General features: G+C 47.0%; 1 protein-coding gene and 1 long non-coding RNA gene across 2 annotated transcripts in view; both read right to left on the minus strand.

The window, feature by feature from the left end:
- lhfpl3 (LHFPL tetraspan subfamily member 3) overlaps positions 1-12349 on the minus strand; it is a 29691-nt gene extending 17342 nt beyond the window's left edge. The window contains exon 1 of the mRNA XM_062997033.1: positions 11676-12349. Within this exon, the coding sequence (XP_062853103.1) occupies positions 11676-12078 (403 nt within the window). The 5' untranslated portion in view covers positions 12079-12349. The remainder of the gene's footprint in view (positions 1-11675) is intronic.
- A 2609-nt stretch (positions 12350-14958) lies between these two features.
- Positions 14959-16295, minus strand: LOC134325206 (uncharacterized). The gene is made up of 2 exons (XR_010014267.1): positions 16101-16295; positions 14959-15445 (listed from the first exon to the last, which is right to left on the minus strand). It is a non-coding gene; the product is annotated as an uncharacterized LOC134325206 (long non-coding RNA).
- Positions 16296-18656: the final 2361 nt, after the last annotated feature.

Raw genomic sequence — 18656 nt, forward strand, 5'->3', positions numbered from 1 at the left:
TCCTTTCACCCTGTTCTTCAATGGTCAGGACCCCCACAGGACCACCACAGGACCACCACAGAGCAGGTATTATTTAGGTGGTGGATGATTCTCAGCACTGCAGTGACACTGACACCAGAAGTGGTGTGTTAGTGTGTGTTGTGCTGGTATGAGTGGAGTTTTTAAACACCTCACAGTCACTGCTGGACTGAGAATCGTCCACCAACCAAAAACATCCAGCCGACAGCGCCCCGTGGGCAGCGTCCTGTGACCACTGATGAAGGTCTAGAAGATGAGCGACTCAAACAGCAGCAATAGATGAGCGATCGTCTCTGACTTTACATTTACAAGGTGGACCGACTAGGTAGGAGTGTCTAATAGAGTGGACAGTGAGTGGACACGGTGTTTAAAAACTCCAGCAGCGCTGCTGTGTCTGATCCACTCATACCAGCACAACACACACTAACACACCACCACCATGTCAGTGTCACTGCAGTGCTGAGAATCATCCACCACCTAAATAATACCTGCTCTGTGGTGGTCCTGTGGGGGTCCTGACCTTTGAAGAGCAGCATGAAAGGGGGTAACAAAGCATGTAGAGAAACAGATGGACTACAGTCAGTAATTGTAGAACTACAAAGTGCTTCTATATGGTAAGTGGAGCTGATAAAATGGACAGTGAGTGTAGAAGCTATAACAGCCTTTACACTTCTGATTTTGGAATCTGCCTAAGGGGATTTGTGCCATTTAGTAAAAATAAGGGAACTGGTTGAAGCCGGCCTTGTGTTCAGGGATCCACACCACATCTGTCAAACTGTGTCATACTGGAAAGGAAACGGGCCTTCCCCAAACTACTGAGGAATGAAGTAGGAAGGGTGTCCAGATACTTCTGGCCCTACAGTGTGTGATATATATATATATATATTTAATTCACTATGCATAACATGACGTATAAAGCAGCAGCGTACGATTGTAAGTGCTGGACTATTGATCGGAAGGTCGTAGGTTCAAACCCCACCGACCTCACCAGCCCGGATTGTGTTCGTTCACAGACGTGAGCCGCCTCGGGCTGTGAATGTAAACGTAGCCGCCGCCCTGTTCGGCGGAGGTTAGCCGTTTGTCAGGCTGCGCGCAGTGACATTTTTTTCCCCATAATGCACTCTGTCAGAGCGGCGACGTGAGTACTAATGCCGCCAGACAAGCCGCATCCATTATCGCGTATTGATTCGGAGGGCGGATTAAAGTGAAGGGCGTCGCGTTTCTTCAGAGAGAATAATCAGGACTCCGCCGCGCTCGCCTCCCTCTCCCGGCTACGTTTATTTACACTGCAGCATTTTCTCCTAATTTAGTCATACCCAGTTCCTCTTCCTCTGCTGGAGACCCCGATGGCGTACTGAGGAGGGTATATTCTCACGCCCTCCCTCCGACCCCTTTATATTCACTCGTACTTTGGTGGTGAGGTCGGTCTTGCTCATGGAGAGTCACGCGCTGATCTCCACGTTCCTCCACTTCTGTACAGGCGCCTCGGGCTACTAACCAGGGTCCAAGACCCCGCCCACTTTTTAGTCCCGTCTTTTCCCACCCTGAATACTAGTGGTCAATTGTGTCAACTCGGGGCGCCCAGCCGACCGGTAGCAGAGATGAGATTCAAACTGGGGGAGTCAAGAATCCCAGTGCTGGTGTGCTAGTGGAATTTAGTAAAGGGATATAAGTGAGCCCGTCTCGAGCGGGTGAAAAGAAGCGGTTGGTAACTGTATGCATGTCGGAGGGGTGTGTCTTAGGTACGACCCTCCTCAGTCAGGGTCGGGCTCTGCAGCAGTGGAGGAGATGTGACTGAGGAATAGGTTCCACGTGGTTCCACATTTTCCCCCAATTTAGTCGTATCCAATTCCCTGTCTGAGGAGGGTCGTGAATAACACACGCCCCAATTGTACCAACCGCTTCTTTTCACCTGCACCAGGTGAGTTCATATGGAGACCCGTATCGCGCATGGAGAGTCACGTACCGGAGCTGCAACCTAGTGTTCTTTTGTTTCCTCTTAAGTCTGTACCCCCTGTACTAAGGCTGACAGGTATAGAGCCTAAACCACTCCCCCTGTACTAAGGCTGACAGGTATAGAGCCTAAACCACTCCCCCTGTACTAAGGCTGACAGGTATAGAGCCTAAACCACACCTTCTTTACTAAGACTGACAGGTACTGAACTTAAACCACACCCTCTTTACTGAGACAGACAGGTACAGAGCCTAAACCACACCCTCTTTACTGAGACTGACAGGTACAGAGCCTAAACCACACCTCCTTTACTAAGACTGACAGGTACAGACTCTAAACCACACCCCCTTTACTAAGACTGACAGGTACAGAGCCTAAACCACACCCCTTTTATTAAGACTGACAGGTACAGACTCTAAACCACTCCCCCTTTACTGAGACTGACAGGTATAGAGCCAAAACCACACCCCCTGTACTAAGACTGACATGTATAGAGCTTAAATCACACCCTCTTTACTTAGACTGACAAGCATAAAGCCAAAACCACTCCCCCTTTACTAAGACTGACAGGTACTGAACTTAAACCACACCCTCTTTACTAAGACAGACAGGTACAGAGCCTAAACCACTCCCCCTTTACTGAGACTGACAGGTACTGAACTTAAACCACACCCTGTTTACTAAGACAGACAGGTACAAAGCCTAAACCACACCCTCTTTACTAAGACAGACAGGTACAAAGCCTAAACCACACCCTCTTTACTGAGACTGACAGGTACAGAGCCTAAACCACACCTCCTTTACTAAGACTGAAAGGTACAGACTCTAAACCACACCCCCTTTACTAAGACTGACAGGTACTGAACTTAAACCACACCCTCTTTACTAAGACAGACAGGTACAGAGCCTAAACCACTCCCCCTTTACTGAGACTGACAGGTACAGAGTTGAAACCACACCTCCTTTACTGAGACTGACAGGTACAGAACCTAAACCACACCCCTTTTTACGGGGACTAACAGGTAAAGAGTCTAAACCACACCCCCTTCACCCGAATCATGCGGACGTGAACATTTAGGCTGATTTTAGCCTCCTCCCGTTCGCCGCTGTGAGTTTGGAACGCTCGTCCGTGCTTCTGGCTGGGCGTTCGGTACGTTTTAATCAGGCAGAACTTCAAGCCAAGCATTGGTGCTGTTTTGAGGACACGTCCACCGAGGGTTCCTCTTATTTTTTTGTTGGTATTTTTTCCGGCACTGTCGGGGGGATGTGTGAGGCCTGTTCGGGCCTGATGTAGAACTGATTTACTGGCTCAGTCAGGAAAGAAATTCTAAAGAAAAATCTAATTAATACATAATACAGTCCAGAACCGAAGAGCCAGAGGAGTGTGAGGGGTGTGTGGAGTGTGAGGAGTGTGAGTTATAGGAGTGTGAGTTATAGCAGTGTGAGGAGTGTGAGGAGTGTGAGTTATAGGAGTGTGAGGAGTGAGAGGAGTGAGAGGAGTGTGAGTTATAGGAGTGTGAGGAGTGAGAGGAGTGTGAGTTATAGGAGTGAGAGGAGTGAGAGGAGTGTGAGTTATAGGAGTGTGAGGAGTGTGAGTTATAGGAGTGTGAGGAGTGAGAGGAATGTGAGTTATAGGAGTGTGAGGAGTGAGAGGAATGTGAGTTATAGGAGTGAGAGGAGTGTGAGTTATAGGAGTGTGAGGAGTGAGAGGAGTGTGAGTTATAGGAGTGAGAGGAGTGAGAGGAGTGTGAGTTATAGGAGTGTGAGTTATAGGAGTGTGAGGAGTGTGAGGAGTGTGAGTTATAGGAGTGTGAGGAGTGTGAGTTATAGGAGTGTGAGGAGTGTGAGATATAGGAGTGTGAGGAGTGAGAGGAGTGTGAGTTATAGGAGTGTGAGTTATAGGAGTGTGAGGAGTGTGAGTTATAGGAGTGAGAGGAGTAAGAGGAGTGTGAGTTATAGGAGTGTGAGTTATAGGAGTGTGAGGAGTGTGAGTTATAGGAGTGAGAGGAGTGAGAGGAGTGTGAGTTATAGGAGTGTGAGTTATAGGAGTGTGAGGAGTGAGAGGAGTGTGAGGAGTGTGAGTTATAGGAGTGTGAGTTATAGGAGTGAGAGGAGTGAGAGGAGTGTGAGGGGGTGTGAGTGGGTGTGAGTGAGAGGAGTGAGAGGAGTGTGAGGAGTGTGAGAGGTGTGAGAGGTGTGAGGGGGTGTGAGTGAGAGGAGTGTGAGGAGTGTGAGGGGGTGTGAGTGGGTGTGAGTGAGATGAGTGAGAGGAGTGCGAGGAGTGTGAGAGGTGTGAGGGGGTGTGAGTGAGAGGAGTGAGAGGGGTGTGAGGAGTGTGAGAGGTGTGAGGGGGTGTGAGGAGTGTGAGAGGTGTGAGCGGGTGTGAGTGAGAGGAGTGAGAGGAGTGTAAGGAGTGTGAGAGGTGTGAGGGGGTGTGAGTGAGAGGAGTGTGAGGAGTGTGAGGGGGTGTGAGGAGTGTGAGAGGTGTGAGCGGGTGTGAGTGAGAGGAGTGTGTGAGGAGTGTGAGGAGTGTGAGGAGTGTGAGGGGGTGTGAGTGTGAGGAGTGAGAGGAGTGTAAGGAGTGTGAGAGGTGTGAGGGGGTGTGAGTGAGAGGAGTGTGAGGGGGTGTGAGTGTGAGGAGTGAGAGGAGTGTAAGGAGTGTGAGAGGTGTGAGGGGGTGTGAGGAGTGTGAGGGGGTGTGAGTGAGAGGAGTGTGAGGAGTGTGAGGGGGTGTGAGGGGGTGTGAGGAGTGTGAGGGGGTGTGAGTGAGAGGAGTGTGAGGAGTGTGAGGGGGTGTGAGTGAGAGGAGTGTGAGGGGGTGTGAGGAGTGTGAGGGGGTGTGAGGGGGTGTGAGTGAGAGGAGTGTGAGGGGGTGTGAGGAGTGTGAGGGGGTGTGAGGGGGTGTGAGTGAGAGGAGTGTGAGGGGGTGTGAGTAGTGAGAGGAGTGTGAGGAGTGTGAGAGGTGTGAGTGAGAGGAGTGAGAGGAGTGAGAGGAGTGTGAGAGGTGTGAGGGGGTGTGAGTGAGAGGAGTGAGAGGGGGTGTGAGTGTGAGGAGTGATAGGAGTGTGAGAGGTGTGAGTGAGAGGAGTGTGAGGAGTGTGAGGGGGTGTGAGGAGTGAGAGGAGTGTGAGGAGTGTGAGGGGGTGTGAGGAGTGTGAGGGGGTGTGAGGGGGTGTGAGGAGTGAGAGGAGTGTGAGGGGGTGTGAGTGTGAGGAGTGAGAGGAGTGTGAGGAGTGTGAGAGGTGTGAGTGAGAGGAGTGAGAGGAGTGTGAGAGGTGTGAGGGGGTGTGAGTGTGAGGAGTGATAGGAGTGTGAGAGGTGTGAGTGATAGGAGTGTGAGAGGTGTGAGTGAGAGGAGTGAGAGGAGTGTGAGAGGGTGTGAGTGAGAGGAGTGAGAGGAGTGAGAGGAGTGTGAGGAGTGTGAGGGGGTGTGAGGAGTGAGAGGAGTGTGAGGAGTGTGAGGGGGTGTGAGGAGTGTGAGGGGGTGTGAGGGGGTGTGAGTGAGAGGAGTGAGAGGAGTGTGAGGAGTGTGAGGGGGTGTGAGGAGTGAGAGGAGTGTGAGGAGTGTGAGGGGGTGTGAGGAGTGTGAGGGGGTGTGAGTGAGAGGAGTGAGAGGAGTGTGAGGAGTGTGAGGGGGTGTGAGGAGTGTGAGGAGTGTGAGGGGGTGTGAGTGTGAGGAGTGAGAGGAGTGTGAGGAGTGTGAGAGGTGTGAGTGAGAGGAGTGAGAGGAGTGTGAGAGGTGTGAGGGGGTGTGAGTGTGAGGAGTGATAGGAGTGTGAGAGGTGTGAGTGATAGGAGTGTGAGAGGTGTGAGTGAGAGGAGTGTGAGGGGGTGTGAGTGAGAGGAGTGAGAGGAGTGAGAGGAGTGTGAGGAGTGTGAGGGGGTGTGAGGAGTGAGAGGAGTGTGAGGAGTGTGAGGGGGTGTGAGGAGTGTGAGGGGGTGTGAGGGGGTGTGAGTGAGAGGAGTGAGAGGAGTGTGAGGAGTGTGAGGGGGTGTGAGGAGTGTGAGGAGTGTGAGGAGTGTGAGGAGTGTGAGGGGGTGTGAGGAGTGTGAGGGGGTGTGAAGAGTGTGAGGAGTGTGAGGAGTGTGAGGGGGTGTGAAGAGTGTGAGGAGTGTGAGGAGTGTGAGGGGGTGTGAGGGGGTGTGAGTGAGAGGAGTGAGAGGGGGTGTGAGTGTGAGGAGTGAGAGGAGTGTGAGGGGGTGTGAAGAATGTGAGGGCACAGAGAAGTCACCAGCCGTAGTGAAACGCTACAGTTAAATGCTAAATAATTGTGTTCTTTCCAGTACTTGTGTTAGTACCTTAACCAGACAGTAGGGGTCACTGTTGCAGCGTTGCGCTTTTATCCAAAGCGGCTTACAGAACCTTTCACCCTGTTCTTCAATGGTCAGGACCCCCACAGGACCCCCACAGAGCAGCTATTATTTAGGTGGTGGATGATTCTCAGCACTGCAGTGACACTGACATGGTGGTGGTGTGTTAGTGTGTGTTGTGCTGGTATGAGCTGATGGAGTTTTTAAACACCTCAGAAGACGAGCGACTCAAACAGCAGCAATAGATGAGCGATCGTCTCTGACTTTACATCTACAAGGTGGACCGACTAGGTAGGAGCGTCTAATAGAGTGGACAGTGAGCGGACACGGTGTTTAAAACCTCCAGCAGCGCTGCTGTGTCTGATCCACTCATACCAGCACAACACACACTAACACACCACCACCATGTCAGTGTCACTGCAGTGCTGAGAATGATCCACCACCTAAATAATACCTGCTCTGTGGGGGTCCTGTGGGGGTCCTGACCATTGAAGAGCAGCATGAAAGGGGGTAACAAAGCATGTAGAGAAACAGATGGACTACAGTCAGTAATTGTAGAACTACAAACTGATCATCTGGTGAGGGTCCTGGAGGGTGGATCAGAGACCCCGGAGACTCGAGGTCTCTGTTTACGGGAGGATCCTGCACCGGCGCGGTTAGCCTCCCGCTAGCGATGCGTGAAGGTGACCTTGCCGGCGTCTTTATAATCCTCATCACGGAGACACGAACCCGCGGACCGAGAGCAGATTAGCGCTCTGGGTTAATGGTGCGCGGCTATTATTAACCGCTCAGCGCTAACACCTAACGGCTAACGCCCGACCTCGGGTAGCCCCGCCAGCGCCGTCATTAGCTCCGGCACGTTCCTAATCAGGATTTGGGCTTGATCCTAATGAGGCGAGGCTGCGCACCATCGTCACTGATGAGCCGGACGGTCTGGATATACTCGGTCACCCTGTGCGCTCCGGCACCCCCTGCTGGCCGAGGAGAGACGCAGCCTAGCACTTGCATGTAGAAGATGGGCAAAAGTATCGGGACGCACCTTCTGACAGCATCAGTTGACTAGTAATCAGAAGGTTGCCGGTTCAAGTCCCACCACCGTCAAAAGACATGAAGAGCAGCTCGATTTAAAGAAACTGAGGCTTACAAATGCTGCCTGTCTATCTATTAACTGAATGGGCACAAATCCCCACAGACGTACTTCAAAGTCTCGTCAACGAGGTATATGATGCACAACATGGCCAAAAGTATCTGGACACTCATCCTAATGACCGAGTTTAGGTGTCTTAGTGGTTAAGGTACTTGACTAGTTATCAGAAGGTTGCCGGTTCAAGTCCCACCACCACCAAAAGACATAAAGAGCAGCTCGATTTAAAGAAACTGAGGCTTTCTTGACCAACATCAGTGACCAGCCATACAAATGCTGCCCATCAATCTATGAACTGTAAGGGCACAAATCCCCACAGACACACGTCAAAGTCTTGTGACAAAGCCTCGATTGCACTGATAACGACATATATGATGCACAACATGGCCAAAAGTATCTGGACACCCACTCATCCTAATGACCGAGTTGACCAACATCAGTGACCAGCCACACAAACGCTGCCTATCTATCGATTAACTGTAAGGGCACAGATCCCCACAGACACACTTCGACGTCTTGTGAGAAGCCTTTCAGACACACCCGTTGTATTAAATGATCTATGTTGGCTTAATTATATGCTTCAAACTTTGTGACAGCAGTTTAGGGAAGGTCCTCTTCCCACAGCGAGGGCCGTAAATACATGATTCCTCACACATGCTCAGAAATTCCCACAGACACACTCCAAAATCTAACGTACTCATGGTCAGGTGTCCACATACCTTTGGCCACCTACTGGAGATCAGGACCCACCACAGCCCTGATCAAGATGAAATAGTAACTGAAAACTGAATGAATGAGTAAACAAACGATGCTGAGTGGTTGAGATACTCTGCCACTGTCGGGCCCCTGATCAAGGCCCCTAACCCTCGGTTGTCTAAACTGTATCTGTCACAAACGCAAGTCCGGCGGCCTGTACAGAGCGCCGAACTCCACCCTACCGACGGTTGGAACATAAGCGCCTGCTTCTTTTGAATAAACAGGCACAAATTCCCACAGACACACTCCAAAATCTAACGTTCTCGTAGTCCGTTGTCCACTTACTTTTGGCCACATAGTGGAGATCAGGACCCACCACAGCCCTGATCAAGATCAGTGAATGAATGATAGAGGATGATGCTCAGTGGTTAAGACACTCTGCCACTGTTGGGCCCCTGATCAAGGCCCCTAACCCTCAGTCCTGTACAGAGCCCTGACCTCCACCCTACCGACGGTTGGAACATCGGCGCCTGCTTCTTTTGAATTCGTCATAAATGGGCACAAATTCCCACAGACACACTTCAAACTCTTGCCTATGTTTTTGGAATAGGACGTCTAACGTACTCATGGTCAGGCGTCTACATACTTTTGGCCACATAGTGGACATCAGGACCCACCACAGGAGGATAATGCTCAGTGGTTAAGATACTCTACCACTGTTGGGCCCCTGATCAAGGCCCCTAACCCTTAATGTAAGTCCAGTGTCTGTCTTGTACAGGGCGCTGAACTCCACCCTACCCACAGCTGGAACATCAGCACCTGCTTCTTTTGAATAAACGCGCACAAATTCCCACAGACACACTACAAAACCTCGAGATTTGTGGAAAATCTTCAGAGAGGAGTGGAGGCTGTTATAGCTGCAAATGGAAGACTCATGCAGGTTTAAAACCATGTATAAAACATTAACAAATGCAAGGGTGGCGCGTCAGTCTTATGCTAGATCACGACTTCTAGGACCCGGGTTCGAGCCGGCTCTGATTGAGCACTGATGTGAATTATTAGTGAAGTTTAGGACACTGAATTAAATCTTAATTTTTTTTTTTTACAATCTGATCCTCAGTTTCAATCCCAGCTTTGCCAAGCAGCTACAGTCGGGCCCTTGAGGGAGGCCCTAAAACCTCTGGGCTCCAAATGCACCAGAACAGAGAATTTCCTCGCACATTTGAAGTGAACTCTCGGTACGATCCTGTGATTCGGAGTCGGTCTGCAGTAGAGGACGCGTGAACAATCGGGATTCCGAAACGACGACCGAACGGATTTCAGGGGGCGTCAGAATCCACCCCGGGTCCAGTTCTGTACCCCCGTACCCAGTGGAGGGGTACGGGGTACAAATACGAACCCTGTACCTTAAAACTGGACATCAGTCGGTTCTGGGAGGGGTGTTGAGTTTTAAAGACGTTGAGTTTCGAGGTATTTTTCCCCATAAGGATATATGTGAAACCTGTTAATGCGTCCATGGTCCCGTGGAGCTGCAGATATTTTAGTCTCATGTAAAATAATGAGGTTGTTTTTGACACTTATACACTGAAAATAACACAAATATAATATAAACACACTGAAATACAATTACTAACAGTTAAACATTAATAACAATACAGTAAAAGCTGCACTTTAGTTTCACTTCTTTATTGTTTCCTGACGCTTCTTAATGCTGGAGATGCTTGATGTTGGAATACCGTATTCCCTTCAGCACCGGCGCATTCACATGAGAAGCGTAACGTGACTTATTGTAGTAAAACAGCGAGTGAGGAATGTGATTAGTGGAGGAACTTATGAGCAGTAATAATGAAGAGAAGTTTAGTGCTCCTGTCTCCTTCTTTTACTACATTAAACCACGTTAAGCTTCATTTTGAACCAGAAGCGTTTTAGACTCTGGGAGAAGCTGATTCTGATTCTCAGCATTTCTCAGAAGCTGGAGCTGTAACACAAGTTTAAAAGTGAAACAGGGAGGAGAATCCAGATAAACACAGATACATGTGGAGCTGTAACCCTGGATCTGACGCTTATTCAGCTCGTAGAGGCGCCCGAGGGGGAACCACGGAATATTACATCCACGTCTCGGCCTTTCGCAGGAAGAAATAGAAAGTCTGAGGGGCGCGGCTACACACACACACACACACACACACACACACACACACACACACACACACACACACACGGTCATTTGAGGACCTGCTCTCACCTTCAGGGGGCGCAGATGTTCCCATCACGTTAAAACCAACCATGAAGAAACAAATCACACCATAAAACACTGACAGTTTAGACATCCTTATTTAGACGTGTCCAATTCCCCGCTACAACCCCCCTTAACCCCCGAGACGTGTGCAGATCCTAACAGAGCTTTACTCCACGAACCCTGTCTGACCTTCCCTTCCTCTGACACGTCCAACTGTGTCCGTTAAATACAGCCGGTGACTTCACTGCGCCAACCCCGTTTCATTCATTCATTCATTCATTCATTCATTCATTTATCCAGGATTTCTGGTCCAACATCAGCCTCTGAAGGCACAAATTCCCACAGACACACTCAGAAATCTTGCTTTTCCAAAAACAGTGGACGTTGGTATGATATGGTGCTAACTCGCGGTTGGGTGTCCACATAGTTTTGGCCATGTAGTGCATTTTACTAAAGGAACACCAGGGACTGTCGCACCATGCAATCAGCTTTATTTCCCTCTGATTTAGTCATATCCAATTCCCCGATCGTATCTCTCTCTCTCTCTCTCTCTCTCTCTTTTCACCCGCACCAGGAGATCAGTATGGCACACGGAGAGTCACGCACTGTGCAGCGCTATCGATCAGCCAGCAGAGGGCGTAACTGCAGCAGTTATCAGGAATCCCCTACACACCTTCCTCCCCCGATTACGAACCGACGGGTCAGTGTGGGCGCCTGGCTGGACGATAGCAGAACCGGCGGGTTCGAGCTGTCTGCACCAGCGCGTTTCGGGATGGTGTTTCGGGAAACGGTTTCAAACCCGCTTTGAACCTGAAACACAGAGACGAGAATCCATAAAGGGCGAAGTGGAGGCAGAGACGGCTCCTCTGAAACGCCCTTCACATCAAAGGAGATGAAAGACTCGCGCGGATTTACTGATCGCGCCGCGGGGGAAGATAACACGGTCAGATTCCCTCCTGATTCTCTCAACAAGCACCCAACGACACACTGGTGTCCACAAATTAATGAAAAACATAATCTGCAACATAATTGGCCATTATAAACAATCACACAACATTTTTCGATTCCCTTCTACTGCTGCTGACCCTCCGACACGTGTGCAGCAGCGACCGCTTCACATGGAGACCCGTATCACGCACGGAGAGTCACACACCACGTCTCTGTGCAGCACCATCGATCAGCCAGCAGAGGGCGTAACTGCAGCAGTTATGATGAGAGCCCTACAACACTCCAACCCCAATTATTAACTAAGAAACTGGTCGGTACTGCAGACACGCCAGTCTGAGGAATTCGTACATATTTAGCATCGGTCTCACCTGCCGCCAGCTGCATCCAGCCGCAGATCTTGTAGGCGGTGCTGGGGCTGCAGAAGAAGAAGAGGGCGAAGCACCCGATGCACCCGAGCACCAGCACCATGGCGGTGGCCACGAAGAAGGACGCCACCTTGAAGGCCCCCGACGGGATGGAGCTGAAGTCGGAGAAGGCGCCGTGGCACGTCAGCTCGCGCGCCACCCCGTTCCCGATGCAGTAGTGGAAGAGGCCGAAATACCCGGCCATGGGCGTGTCGGCGCCGTCCCCGATCCAGTACGGCTGGATGAAGCAGACCACGGTGATGATGGCGAACAGGATGGTGAAGATGCCCCACAGGACGCCGATGGCACGCGAGTTCCTCACGTAGTTGGTCTGGTAGATCTTGGCGGCTTCTGAAGCGGGCAGCATGGCGGCTGGGGTCTCGGTGCCTTCTCGATACAGAATCAGACGGCGTCACCGCGGTTCGTTCGACGGAAAGTCTGGTTTAAACGAGGTCCTCTGAGTTCGGGTCTGTTTTGTGGAGCCAATGCGTTCACACGTGCAATAATAATCCGGATTATTGAAGCGGTCACGTGATCGACACACTTTACACTGATTTAAAGATCGTATCGGATTTTACGGAATCTAAAAAACACTTAGGCTGAAGCACAACGTTTACGTTTACACACGCTAATAATTCACTAATAATCCAGATTATTTAGGACGTCATGTAAACAGAATACTGTGATATTTTTCAGATTTCAAAGGGACGGAACTGTATTCTAATTCTGAATGATTCTATGCACATATGTTACATGTTAAACTGATTAAAATGACACATTTGCTCAGTAAAACAGTGTGTGTGAATACTAATATAATACGAACATATTTTACCTGGATTTAGACTTTCAGCAGGTTTGAAAGGTTCTGACAAACACCTAGACTGTATTATGTATCAGTATATGAGCAAGATATCTTTTTTAAAGCAGTTTACACTGTTTTATACACACGTGTGTTTTGCATTTAAGTAAATATGCTGTACAAATGATGTTAATAAAATATAATCAATAAGACTCGTCAGATTTACGATCTGTTATCTGGGGAACCCTGATAGGTTCTAGGTGGAACTTTATAACAGAGGTACCTAGTAAAATAGCTTTAGAAATACATTTGAGGTACAGAAACCACCCAAATCAAGAATAGACCTTTTTTTTGGTTTCCACCTAGAACACGAACCATCCAGACACGTTCTTCAGTCGGTTCCTTTGCTAGTACCATTAAATGTTAGAACCTCACGATTCAGAAGGTACCAAATAGGTTTAAGGTTCCAGATTAAAGCAGGATATAACCTTTAGAACGGTTTAGTGGGCTGTTCGAGTACAAATGAACCACGAACCTTGTAAAGAACCAGTGAGGAACCATTTTCCAGAACAGAACCCGCACCGCATCGGGAGTGTTCAATCTAATCAGTTAAATCTAATCGCATTAAAAAACAAAAAATCTGATCGTTTTCGACTCGTTTGTCAGATTATTTTGCACATGTAACGCATTCTAACACCCGCATCGTTCGCATCAGCATCAGCATTACATCAAATCACGCACCAGCCAACAGAAGCATTAGAATAAACATCATTCTGTCTCTACAGTCCACTGACATCACAAATAATCGGATTATTCGGTCTGAATCGGTGTCTTTATGATGCACATCCAGAGATCTCGATGCCACGGTTGTGCTGGAGCTGATCAGGAATGAAGGTGATGATGAGAATAAATATTCGCACCTCACACGACGTGACCAGCGCGCATCCCGCACCGACAATCCACCCAGTTCCTCCGTGTCAGGATCACTGCGCCATCGGCACCCCTCTCTCCCACCTCCTTCAGTCCGAGTGATTCACATCCAAACCTAAAAACGCCCCTTTAAAAAAAACAACCCCTTCCGTCCTCAAACCAGCAGCTCTGATGGGGGCAGAAGATTGCGGGGCAGAATCACTGCTGAGATGCCCTCTAGTTTCCATGCACGGGAATTACAGTTTGAGTGTATGGTGAAATACCGACATCTCGTGGTGAGCGGTGGTATTGCACGCAAGGCTGACCATGCACTCTTTTATATTAATGTGCTTCTCAAATAAAGCAATACAGTCGACCCTTGACCTGAAGGGCTGTTCTTAAGTCAAAATGTTCGTTAGTTAAACCTATTTTTCCCATAAGAAATAATGTAAATAGAATTAATCCGTGCCAGACCTCCCAAACCCCCCTTACCCCTAACCTTTCTAATGACTTAAATAAATACACGTATATTTCCCTTAAATCTTAAATTATAGAATAGACATTCCTACGACGGCGTATTAGGGCCACTAAAGAAATTTTATTTTTTATTTGTTCTGAGATTAAAGTCGATATTATTCTGAGATTAAAGTCGACATTATTCTGAGATTAAAGTCGACATTATTCTGAGATTAAAGTCGACATTATTCTGAGATTAAAGTCGACATTATTCTGAGATTAAAGTCAACATTATTCTGAGATTAAAGTTGAAATATTATGGCCAGAGAGTGTGCAGCCGTCACAGGTTTGTCAGTTCAGAGAAACTCGGGTCTCAGTACCTGGATCGGCATGCATGCGCTGAGGGCAGTTTATAATGAGTGTTATTGTGGTTATCCAATAACCCGTGATTATTTTTGGGTGGCTGTTTGTATTGTACACTTCCATCCACATGACATGACGACTATACATGTCACTGCAATCATTTATAGCGATGTCATACGGTTTTAGTTTATCGTACGAGTCCATAAGGCTCGGTTGAGGTACCGGCGACGACGCAGACACCGAGCGCACCGGTGCTGCACGTTCTTCTAAATAAACTCAGTTTATTACAAGGCCGTTTCATTGTCTTTATACTAATAACAAACTGGTGCTGATGTGCAGGAGAGTGATGATTTCTTTATTTGTGTAACTGATATGAAAGTATAACAAATCATGAACACCCCTTATTTCAACACAAGGAGGTTGCTATGGCTATAATATTTTGACTTTAATCTCGTTATTATTTCGACTTTAATCTCGTTATTATTTTGACTTTAATCTCGTTATTATTTCGACTTTAATCTCGTTATTATTTCGACTTTAATCTCGTTATTATTTTGACTTTAATCGCGTAATTATTTTGACTTTAATCTCGTTATTATTTTGACTTTATTCTCGAAATCGAAACTTATATGACTTTATTCTCAAAATGAAAACTAAAAAAAAATTTTTCTTTAAAGTGGCCCTAATACGCCGTCGTAAAATAAATAGACAGACACTATATATGTGAAATTATTGCATTTTTATTTTGTCAGATGCATGCATATAAACACATTTATTTTAATATAACTACAGACAGTCTCTTAGAAAGTGACTTCAGTTCCGAGAACCCACTGGCTTGGCTCAGCTCATCAGTGGATCCCCATAGCTGGTGTTGAGAAGCTCAGTAGATATTATCTAGTATTTGATTTCTTAAGAGAATGTACAGTTCAGCTGCATGGTATGCATCAACAGGAGCATCCCAGCCATTTTCATCAATAAGAAGAGCACAAAGCTCAAAGACTGTTTCATCACAGGGGAACTGGGATTTTGGGGTGCATTCCTCTTTGCAAACAGTGACCTCTTCTGGAAGCACATATTTGAGTTTGTCCTCCCCTGCACCATAAATCTGTGGCATGCAGTACATTAAAATTGGGCGTCCTGCTGGAATTCCTGGCCTTGACCTTATTTGATGGGAGTTTCATGTCCTCACAACTTCGTCTAGTTCCTCCTGCATGAACATAAATATGTAAAACTTAGTTCAACTACTGTCCCAACAAAAAATCTGCACAGAACATTTACCTGCATCAATATATGGGACACTTGTCATTCAAAAAGCCTGTGTTGAGTCATAAGTTTAGTTAAACATATACGTCATTAAAATATTATCAAAACTTTATATTGTCAACATGTTATACCTGGCTTCAATGACCAGTTTACCAAGCACACCTACAATTAGTCACCGTGTCTCGTCTCTTGCTCCACAATTTATCAGCCAACCCCTAACTTGACCATTAGTGGTAAAAGACTGCTGGTACGATGGGATCGCAGCTGATTTGTTGGTAAAGCTATTTTGGTGGTAGAATATTATCATCACAGCAGTGGCACTAACATAGTAGTGTGTTTTGCTGGTACAACTGAATGTGACAGCAATGTTGCTGGACTTTTTTGTAAGTGTGACTTGAGCCTGGAATTGTCTGCCAACAAAATAATACCTTTTGGTGGTGCTATTACATTAATAAATGTGTAGATTAATAGACAGATTAATTACAGACTATAGCTGTTTCTGATCAAATGTAGTGAAGGTAGCTTAATAAAAACAATCTGGCAATACATAACTGATGAATATAAATACAGAAGGTGTAGCCTGTGGCTATAGAGCCTACCTGAATTAGGTTAAGGAAGCAGAACTGTATCAGATTTCTGTCCAAGAAGTCACCGGAAAAATGTCCATCATCTCTGAGCGTCTGGAAAATGTCCATCCAGAACTGTCCACTTTGTTTACGCAGAATGCCCCACCACGATTCTATGCGTTGGTTTGCCGTGCTGCATCCATAAATGAAATTTCTCTCTCCTGCGTAAGGGTCTGAGTGATTTCTGCGTAAAAACATCTGCATTTCCCTCACATGCCCATTCTCAGTACCTGGATCGGCACGCAGGCGCTGAGGGCAGCCTCCAATGCGCGTTACTGTGCTTATCCAATAACCCGCAATTACTTTTGGGTCGTTATTCGTGTTGTATGCCTCCATCCACATGACATGGCGACTAAATCCGTCAATGCAACCATTTATAGCAATGCCATAAGGCTTTAGTTTATCGTACGAGTCCATATGCCATAAAGCGTTGGGGCCTCGGTTGCAGTACTGGCGACGGCGCAGACGCCGAGCGCGCCGGAGTTGCACTCCCTCGGGATCGATCATTTTGATGATCATTCTCATCGTCTCCTGTGAAACTACAAACCCTCTTCGAATAGCACGGAGATGTAACCACCAATAGCCTTGTAGCCTGCCACTACCCTCAAGTTCCGCTTCAACAAAAGAGAAGATTTCCTCTAAGTCCGTCTGGTTCTTTCTTCTAAATAAATGCAGTTTACTGCAAATCCGTTTCAGCGTCCTTATGCTAATAACAATCCGGTGCTGTTGTGCCAAGAGATTGAGGATTTCTTTATTCGTAAAACCGATGCGAAAGTATAACTTCACCAAATCATGAACATCACTCATTTTAACACGAGGCGGCTGCTATGGCCATATTATTTCGACTTTAATCTCAGAATAATATCGACTTTAATCTCAGAATAATGTCGACTTTAATCTCAGAATAATATCGACTTTAATCTCAGAATAATATCGACTTTAATCTCAGAACAAATAAAAAAAAAAAATTTCTTTAGTGGCCCTAATACGCCGTCGTACATTCCTGTAATAAACAATAATAAACAACAATACACAGTAGTACTGTACATAAACACACATCACATTTCAATACAGTACGTGTGCTGTACCATACACCATAATACATTTCCTTCTTTTTATATAAAATGTATCTACCAGAAACAACAATAACTCTCATATTTCTCTATTATTTCCTTCTTTATTTCAGTAGCGTTGCATTTTGTTGGTGTAATTGCACGAAAGAAAGAATACTTTACTCAGCTGAATTCCTTCTTCTCTCTCACTCACTGTCCCCTTACACAAAGACACCTACTGGCAGGAGTAATTATACAACAACAAATAGCATTAGATTGTTTTATTTTCTCACCACTACGCTTTCTCTGCACCTTCTTTGAGGCCATTTCAATATAATCAGACTTTATCAAAATATAAAGAAAACACCGAACACCGTCTGCTCTCCGCTCACTGTATATATATATATATATATACAGTACAGGCCAAAAGTTTGGACACACCTTCTCATTCAATGCGTTTTCTGTATTTTCATGACTATTTACATTGTAGATTCTCACTGAAGGCATCAAAACTATGAATGAACACATGTGGAGTTAAGTACTTAACAAAAAAAGGTGAAATAACTGAAAACATGTTTTATATTCTAGTTTCTTCAAAATAGCCACCCTTTGCTCTGATTACTGCTTTGCACACTCTTGGCATTCTCTCAATGAGCTTCAAGAGGTAGTCACCTGAAATGGTTTTCCAACAGTCTTGAAGGAGTTCCCAGAGGTGTTTAGCACTTGTTGGCCCCTTTGCCTTCACTCTGCGGTCCAGCTCACCCCAAACCATCTCGATTGGGTTCAGGTCCAGTGACTGTGGAGGCCAAGTCATCTGCCGCAGCACTCCATCACTCTCCTTCTTGGTCAAATAGCCCTTACACAGCCTGGAGGTGTGTTTGGGGTCATTGTCCTGTTGAAAAATAAATGATGGTCCAACTAAACGCAAACCAGATGGGATGGCATGTCGCTGCAGGATGCTGTGGTAGCCATGCTGGTTCAGTGTGCCTTCAATTTTGAATAAATCCCCAACAGTGTCACCAGCAAAACACCCCCACACCATCACAGCTCCTCCTCCATGCTTCACAGTGGGAACCAGGCATGTGGAATCCATCCGTTCACCTTTTCTGCGTCTCACAAAGACACGGCGGTTGGAACCAAAGATCTCAAATTTGGACTCATCAGACCAAAGCACAGATTTCCACTGGTCTAATGTCCATTCCTTGTGTTTTTTGGCCCAAACAAATCTCTTCTGCTTGTTGCCTCTCCTTAGCAGTGGTTTCCTAGCAGCTATTTGACCATGAAGGCCTGATTTGCGCAGTCTCCTCTTAACAGTTGTTCTAGAGATGGGTCTGCTGCTAGAACTCTGTGTGGCATTCAACTGGTCTGTGATCTGAGCTGCTGTTAACTTGCAATTTCTGAGGCTGGTGACTCGGATGAACTTGTCCTGAGAAGCAGAGGTGACTCTTGGTCTTCCTTTCCTGGGTCGGTCCTCGTG

Source organism: Trichomycterus rosablanca, chromosome 1 (assembly GCF_030014385.1).
Source record: "Trichomycterus rosablanca isolate fTriRos1 chromosome 1, fTriRos1.hap1, whole genome shotgun sequence".
NCBI lineage: Eukaryota > Metazoa > Chordata > Actinopteri > Siluriformes > Trichomycteridae > Trichomycterus > Trichomycterus rosablanca.